This window comes from Theobroma cacao, chromosome 6 (assembly GCF_000208745.1).
Source record: "Theobroma cacao cultivar B97-61/B2 chromosome 6, Criollo_cocoa_genome_V2, whole genome shotgun sequence".
In the NCBI taxonomy this organism is placed as follows: domain Eukaryota; kingdom Viridiplantae; phylum Streptophyta; class Magnoliopsida; order Malvales; family Malvaceae; genus Theobroma; species Theobroma cacao.
This window is the reverse complement of record NC_030855.1, coordinates 18817164-18826105: the sequence shown is the minus strand read 5'-3', so window position 1 is coordinate 18826105 and position 8942 is coordinate 18817164. Positions and strand designations below refer to the sequence as shown.

Below are 8942 nucleotides of genomic sequence, written 5' to 3'. Positions count from 1 at the left end.
TAATATTCTAAGGAGCAACAACATAGATTTGAAAGAAATTTGTAAAAAAAATCCAAACTTGTTTAGCCACTAGGTTATCCCACAACACATGCATAAGTTATTCTTAACATAAACATTTAGAGGCTAATTGAATACCTTTGGTTTTAATACACAACTCCATTGGAATCCAATTATGCATCAACCATCGTAAAAAGAAAGAAATATTAAAATGAATGCTTTTGTGCCATATAAACTTACTCAATGAGTGGCCAAGTTGTTGGTGTTAATTATGTTCCAAGCACTTTTTGTAGAAAAAGCCCCGTTTGGAGTAGGTACACAATAAGCAATGTCATCACTAGTATTGTCAATAGCAATTTGTAGCATATCATCTATCAAAATTTCTAGTAACACCATTTTTAATTTTTCCTCATCCCATTCATCATAGTTTTAAAAATAACAGACTTTCACCATTGTATTAACATAAGAGGGAAAGGAAGTTACCAATGGCTGGTTGCTCATCTAACAATCATGCCAAAAGTAAAGATCTCCCCTACCAATACGCCATCTTATGTATTCTTTCGCCACCTATTTTTGAGTAAGCATCTGTTTCCATACTTGGGAGTCATGCAGTTTCGGTTGCACATGTATAGGAATTCGGCCAAAGCAATATTTAATCTTCAAAAACTTTGTCCACAAGTTGTCACAAGTTTTAAACTGCCACCACAATTTAATTGTAAATACATTGAATACATCCATCAAACTTCTTATATCAAGCCCACCTTCAAAACAAGGAAAAGTGACTTTCGGCCAAGGTGCCCAATGAATTCTTCGACATTATGTGGAATCACCCCATACGAATTTATTAAATAATTGCTCAATTTTTTTCAATGACACAAACCAGTGGCTTAAGCACTTAAAGGAGATAAATTGATAGGGAAGTGAGGACACTTCGAAACAAAGTGATACAACCCCTTTGTGATAAGATCTTATTTTCCCAACTCGATATCCAATCCCTTATTTTATTAATAAGATCATCAAACAACAAAATTTTATTTGGATCTTTATGAAGAGGAGCTCCCAAGTATGCAACAGGAAGACATTTTTGCACAAAACCAATGACTTGAGCAATAATTTGCTTTCTCCTATTGGTAACATGATTGTGAGTTATAAAAATACTCTTTTTTATGATAATTCTCTACCTAGAAACTTGCTCATATTCTTACAAAAAATTAAGAATCTTCTGCAATGTCGATTTGCAACCATTTGTAAATATCATCACGTTATTAGCAAATGCTAAATGACTTATGGACATCGAGCAACCAAAAGAGTAATGAAGAAATGAGTACTGAGCATATAACACATTCAAGCCTCTAGTTGAATATTTCATTGTCAAAATAAAAAGAAGTGGAGAAATAGAGTCATCTGGTAGTAACTTTTTTTTGATTTAAAATAACTCACAGACATATCATTCACCAATATGAAAAACCAGCAGATAGAGATGCATCTCTGAATCATATTAATCCATTGGTCATTAAACCCAAACTACCCTAACATAAGAAAAAGAAATTCCCAATTTAGATGGTCATAAGCTTTCATCGTGTCAAGTTTTAAAGCAACATTACCTCTTTGAGCTTTGCAGTCAATTTTCCCCATTAACTCTTGTGCTAATAAAATATTATCACTGATTAGTCGGCCACCAACAAATCCAATTTGGTTCTCAAAAATAATGAACAAAAGGATTACTACAAGACGATTAGCCAAGAGCTTAGTAACTATCTTATTAAAAATAATACATAAACTTATGGGACGATAGTCGCTTCATTAGGAAGCATTAGCTTTTTTAGGTAAAAACACAATCGTTGTGGAAGTCACCCCCCTTGGGAGAGCAGCACCCATGAAAAAATCAACTACTGCTTGTAATAAATCATGTTCAATAAGGTGCCAACAATGTTGATGGAAATAGGAGGAAAAACCATCAAGCCCAGCGACATTATTCTTGTCAATAGCAAACACAACATCCTTGAACTCTTGCATTAATTGTTGGGAATGCACATAAGATCTCATTGTCAGTGTCAGGTAATGAACAAGGAATTAAGGAGGAATTAAATCTGAAAGTCTGTTTATGGGATTGCAAACAAATAAAGTTGTTTGAAATTCCAGTTAATTTTAGCTTATTTATTGAAGGTAAGTTTAAAAATGAATTCTAATATTATTTTAAAATTTGTTTAACAAGACAATATATATATATATTTATCTATATCTATGTGTATATATAAAAAAATTATATATCTACTTATTTTTTATATATTTATTTACATCTAAATTATATCTATTATGTGATTTGAGGGTGTGAAACTTTTGTGAATATTGTTACAAGTAGTTTTTTTGTTAATTACAACAGAATTCTTATTTGATTATACTAAAGCAACCTTTTACAAAAGTGATAAATTCTAAAAATTAGTGCGTAAACTTGGGTCAACAATTTCAAGTTGATAATTAATTATTAAAACTCATAATAAATTGAATCTTTATTTTACTAGAGTAATTTATCTTATTTCTCTTTTTTTTTTCCAAAAAAGAGAAATATACCTTGTTTCTTTGTAAAATTGAATAGGAAATAAGGAAAAACCCGTTTTTACCACATCTTTTCTAAGCGTGCAAACTGCCATATATATATTTATTCTCAACAGCTCTCATTTCAGTTTTCCCTCCGTCATAAACCCCAAACCCCTAAAATGGCCACCATTCCAAGCCATGCCTTAAGACACCTCACCGTCAATAGACCATGGCTCCGCAAAATCCGCTGCACGGCCTCTCTCGCGTTTTGCAGTCCTGACAACTACATCAACGGCAATGCCGACACCAAAACAACCAACAACAGCAATTCACAAGCATTCTTCCCAAAGAAAAACCAAGTCCTGGAGCTTGAATGTGAGAGCTTGGCTTTTAAAGGAAAAGGTGTTTGCAAGGTGGCAGATTCTGGGTTTGTTTTATTGTGTGACCGTGCACTCCCTGGTGAACGTTTCATCGGCCGTGTTACTCGTAAGAAAGGAAGTTATGCTGAGGTAAATGACATGTATGCCCACCAAAGGAACCAACTTTTTATTCTTTGTCCTTTAAATTTGTTTGTTTAAATTTGAATTTTGGGTTTTGTTCAGTTGGTTCTTCAATCTGTTTGTTGATATTTTTTTCATTTTGTGTATTTGGTTTGTATAGTTGTTGGGTGTCTATTAAATGAAGGAAAGGGAAGAAAAAAGAAGGCCCTTTCACTTCATCAAAGTTGGATGATTTAATTATGGCTGGAAAAATGGTGGCCTAATATAAAACCAGCATTTTATCTTATTTGTGGCACAAATTGTTTGAGTTTATGATCTTTGAAGACAGTTTCATTTGTTGATGATGAGAGTAAACTGATGAACCTTCGAAACAAATCAAGTTGTGTTCTTTTTCAGCTATAAATTTCAGATTTGAGTTTCTATCTTGGACAGAGTCATAGTTGGTGATAATAGTCCACAAATTCTATTATCTAATTTGAAGCGTCAACACATTGTTCATGCAATCTGCTTGTAGTTTCCCTCTAAAATGATTTATGATATGTGAAAGGCATTTCAGTAAAATAGCTGGGAAATATTTTGCTGAAATCAGTGGTATGGGTTCTAATATTCGGTACTAGGGGAGTTGAATGTTCAACAATGATATAATGTTTTCTTTTGTTAAATGTACAGGTGACCAAGTTGAAGACAATATCTCCTCATTGGGACCTTGTTGATGCCCCTTGTGAGTATGCATCATACTGTGGAGGTTGTAAAACACAAAATCTGTCCTATGAGGCTCAGGTCAGAGCTAAGGAGCAACAAGTACGGGAACTGCTCATCAATGTTGGAAAGTTTTCAGATAAAAGCCCTGATTTCTCAAGTATTATGAAGCCCATTGTTCCCTGTGATATACAATTTCATTATCGAAATAAGGTTGGTGTGGAATATAGACCTTAGTAAGGTTTAGACTGATTATGTGCTTAAACTGCAATATTTTTCTGTCTACTTAGCTACTTAAAAGTACTTTGTACAGCAGTTCATGAGCTCTGCATTTTCTGTGAACTCAATCCTCTGATTCTTATGGGGACCTCTGTCACAAGGGATCAATTTTGAAGTATCTTATAGTTTTTGGATATGGAAGCACCCCATGTTCTTGTTTGATTTAATTTAATATTTTTTAAGGTTCAATTAAATAGTTTTGATGTATTTAACTGCATATAGACAAAATGATTGCTTGTTTTACTCACAACTAAGAATGAGGTAGACAACGATGAGAACACTTGCATTATTATTTAATCATGAAATTATAATATAAATGTTATGAGTAGAACCAATAAAATTGGGATCTTTTATTGTATTTCAGCATGGTTATAGGGGGAATAGAACATAGAGACCACTGGCATGTATTGTATTGAATCCAGTGCTAATTGACTAAATTTATATGCATTTGCTTTCTTAGCAGCAGTCTCTTTGCTCCTTAGAATAATGTACAATTCATTTTTTTTTTTAATAAATTTGTGTATATTGTAATATGATATATTCTCAGCTGCTACTTTCCTGCTTCTGCAGATGGAATTCTCATTTGGTTCTCAGAAATGGTTACCCAAGGAATTGTTAGATCAGAAGCTAGATGATAATGAGAACTATGCGCTAGGACTGCATGCTCCTGGCTTTTTTGATAAGATATTAAATGTTGACAAATGCTTATTACAAAGTGAGCCTGCCAACAAGGTATGTACTCTAGATTCCTCATATTACTTAGGGTTGTACATTCTTTAAGGCACATAATGTGCATAAGCTATCTTCATTAGTTTTCTTATAAGATATACTTGTCGCAAGGTATGGACTCTATTTTTTTTGAATTTTTCTTGACTGTTAGTTGTTATTTATATCATAGAACTTTGCTATTTCATACTCGCTTGACTTGCATTTTAGATATGTAGATCCTAGCAACTGTCCAAGACCATTGGAAAGATCCAGAACTAGGTCTTTCTCCATACAATGTTCACACTCACGCTGGATTCTTTAAACATCTAGTTCTGAGAACTGGAAGGTACTTTCATTTTATTGTTTTACATGCTACTGCTTTTTTTTTTTTTGAAAGTTTTTACAGGCTACTGCTTACTTTTTCATATTAAAGCATGTGGCGTTTCTCATTTTATGGTTACACATGTAAGACACTAGTATTGCAAAAAAGGTAGTGAATTTTCTTGCAAGTTGCAATGTGGGAACCCTTTTTCACTAATTAGCAGAATATAGTCTGATAGATTATCTGGCTGTAATAGGAGGAAGACAAACAATGATTTGAAAAGTAAAAACTCAATAGAAACTGAGTGGTAGACAGTGTGAGATACCAACAGAAGTTTGTCTTATTAAAGTCCTATTAAATATTGATGGACCAACTTGGCAAAGTAGTATATTTCAATTATCAATGGATTGGTTGCCAGAATCTATTAGTTGACTAAACTTATTTTACTTGTTAAGTTAAATGTGCATAGTATACTCCTCATTTGCATAACAGGTGCGCTTATATGTGTTTTTAAATGAAGGAGTTCTTCAGTTGCTTATAAAATGAGAGATTTGTGATTTTGTGGATTAAGAAAGAAATTGGTGACCCAAGGAACTATCTTTACTTATATGGTTCATTTTAACATGTGCACAGTTAGCACTCAGCAACCAACTTTTAGTCTTTTGTATTATTCATTCAATTATAGTTAGTCCAATAGGTTTGACTTATCATAAGAAAATAATAAAATGTTTTCAAAATATGTTTCCTCTGAGTTCATGGATCTCTAGTTATCAATTATGCTCTGTATTCCCTTCATATTCCAAAATTATGATTTGTGTTCCAGGGACATGAAGACCGGTCTCCCTGAACTTATGGTTAACTTTGTCACCTCATCTTATAAGCCAGGGCTGCTGAAACTCTTAGTTGAGAAAATTTCAGCCATTCCTGAAGTGGTATGTGTTAGTTATGACTAACTTTGTGAATTTACAATGTGCAATTAGCTGTTGTTACATTTTGCTATAGTTTGTTTATGCGGTGACTCTTATTTGTACATCTTTTATGCTCTTGCATCTTTCCCCTTGATATTTTTGTTAAAACTCATCTTTTAAGTGGTCATAATATTCTTTGAAAGCGATTCCATTAGATAAACCATGCTTCTTAGCATATTCTTGTCAAGTTTTTTAGTAACAAGATAAATTATGTGTAATTCTGTGTGTTTGCCTGATGAGTTACAGGTTAGCATTGTGAATAATGTAAATACTTCTGTTGGTAACACATCTGTTGGGGAGGAGGAATATACTTTGTATGGAAAATCTACAATCACAGAGAGTTTGAGAGGTCTAACATTTCAAATTTCTGCAAACTCTTTTTTCCAGACGAATACTCGTCAGGTATGTATCTTGACTGAGATTGAATGCATTCATATGTCATGCTCCTTTTGCTGTTCTTTTTGTTACTTGGGAGTTTCACTGTTTTGCTTCACGGTTATTGTTCATAGCATTAACTGAAATGATTTTACACTGTTTAGGCTGAGGTCCTGTATAAACTAATTGAAGATTGTGCTGGCCTGCGAGGAGATGGCTCTGAAGTTGTCCTTGATCTATTTTGTGGAACAGGAACCATTGGTCTAACACTTGCCAAAACGTATTTGCCTTGGGTTCTATTAATATGATCTCACTTTTAGAGAGCTGCCATTTAAACAATTTTGCCATCACTATTTTCTATTTTTCAGGGCTAGACATGTCTATGGATATGAAGTAGTTGCTCAAGCTGTGGCAGATGCTCATAGAAATGCCTTGCTAAATGGAATAAGTAATGCTACATTTGTCCAAGGAGATCTTAACAAAATTGGTGAAAATTTTGGCAAGGATTTTCCAAAGCCAGACATCGTAATTTCAGGTTATCTTCCTGCCAGACACCTTATATATGCAGTTTTACCCCTCCTTTTAAAAATAATTATTGAAGTACCACTGTGTAGATATGAGAATGGGAAAATTGAGGTTGGAATCAGTGAAATATATTGTAGGCCATCTTGCTTAGAAAAGTAATACAAAATCCTTTGAACATAAACTTATCTGAGGAAATTTCTAGTGCCAAGGGTGTTATTGTCTTCTTTGGCCCCAACAGGCATGGGTATACCATTAGTGGGAGGGGTAAATAATTCAGGGTTGAGTTTTTCACCAAGAATAGTTTCACCTTGTAGGTTAAACTTGTGATGCTTGACTGTTAAACTTCAAATTCTGAAATTATTGAGGGTTGAGTTCTGTCACGTTGATTTGCAGATCCAAATAGACCCGGTATGCACATGAAGTTAATCAAATTTTTGCTAAAGCTAAAGGCTTCAAGAATAGTTTACGTATCATGCAATCCTGCGACCTGTGCTCGTGACCTTGATTACCTTTGCCATGGTGTGGTATGTATGATATTTCTGTCATATGCATTGTTGAAAAAAATCTAATATCTATCATCTGAATGGTTATCTTGGGTGCAGAGAGAGCAAAACATCAAAGGATGTTACCAGTTAAAAAGCATACAGCCAGTGGACATGTTCCCTCATACTCCCCATATTGAATGTGTTTGCCAATTGGAGCTTTCTTGAAAGCCAGCTTTTGGCCCCTGCGGTTCATGGGATTGTTTATTTTATGATAAAACCTTTCATTGACCACACTGCCTCTAATGATTCAATTTTTTGTTTTCTATTTCTTTTCAATCCATAATTTTATAATTGTTAAATTATTTGCTTTAAAATAAACCATATCCAAAAAAATAAATAAATAAGAAAGCTGTACATATTATGAAACTCAAGTAACCCAATTATAAATATTGTGAAATTTATATACATAATAATGAACACCGGATGTATCTTTTATATATATATAGGGTAGGTTATTTTTAAATCTTCTTTTTAAAATATTTATGTAGGTTTTAATTTTTTTATTGGAAATAAATAGGTTTTAATTAAATCAAATATCTAAATTACATAATTAATTTAATTGATAAATTGGCAAAACTCTATGAGATCGAAATTAAATATATCTAAATCTAGTGAGGTTTTCTTTATTCTGCCTTTTTATACCTGTCCTTTGTCAATTAATTTTTATTTTGCCTTTCAATTTAGAGGGGTGGTTTTTTTTTTTTTGAAAAAATTAAGGGAATAAGAAATAATCAAATTTTGCTTAATAAATTATTGAAAATTTTAATTTCTCATAATTTATTTTTAGAAATAATTTAGTTGAATATATTCAATGGAAAAAGGACTGAAAATCTTAAGTAGCTAAAAGTTATCAGGTCAATTTTATCTAAGAAAAAATATGTAATTTAATTACATTAATCTTATATTCTTTCCCTTTTAATCTCTCAATTTTAACTTTTTCCAATACAAAATATTTATAAAATCCTTTCTCTTTTACAAAAGATTCAATAAAAAATATAATACTCAACATTCAATTTTCAGTAACCTAATGTTGTAACGTGCGGGTCCGGGAACCCGTCCGCTAGACGCAGGCGAAAATTAAAATCTGGTTTAGGAGTCGCCATCAATCTTTTTTTTAGGTGTGATTGGTCACCTATTAATCCGATTCTATTGACGAAATTCTAAATTGATTTTAGATTCGTCGACAGAACGAGAACTGGTCCATGTTTTTAGAGATGGGTTTAGGAGTGCGGTTACGCACGGAGAAGGATTAGCACCTCCGTGACGTCCGTTCCACGAACGGTACCATTTAATCCTAAGTTATCTTAATATAGCTTTTTCTTAATTTAATCCCTACTTTATTAATTAAATTTTTATTAAATTGACAAACTGAGTTTTTTATTTGGTTTTACGTATGCACATGATGCAAGCATAAAATGATGTCATGACTTGTTTATTTTAGATGATGGAGTCGGTAATCTTTTATTGAAAAATTATTCGAAGACCA

The 8942-nt window shown here is 32.8% G+C and overlaps 1 protein-coding gene across 1 annotated transcript; it reads left to right on the top strand.

Annotated features, from left to right (window-relative positions):
- Nucleotides 2694–7725, top strand: LOC18596073 (uncharacterized RNA methyltransferase CT0009). Its single transcript, XM_018122586.1, has 10 exons — nucleotides 2694–3044; nucleotides 3705–3947; nucleotides 4584–4745; nucleotides 4958–5067; nucleotides 5867–5975; nucleotides 6258–6413; nucleotides 6551–6666; nucleotides 6755–6921; nucleotides 7305–7435; nucleotides 7514–7725. Exons 1-10 carry the CDS (start codon nucleotides 2715–2717, stop codon nucleotides 7619–7621), a joined length of 1632 nt encoding a protein of 543 aa, XP_017978075.1. The 5' UTR covers nucleotides 2694–2714; the 3' UTR covers nucleotides 7622–7725.

Coding starts and splice junctions, on each gene's coding strand:
- LOC18596073 (XM_018122586.1), top strand. CDS start 2,715: ATGGCCACCATTCCAAGCCATGCCTTAAGACACCTCACCGTCAATAGA. Junction 4,746..4,957: donor AAAGTGAGCCTGCCAACAAG/GTATGTACTCTA, acceptor TTAGATATGTAG/ATCCTAGCAACTGTCCAAGA. Junction 5,068..5,866: donor CTAGTTCTGAGAACTGGAAG/GTACTTTCATTT, acceptor TTTGTGTTCCAG/GGACATGAAGACCGGTCTCC.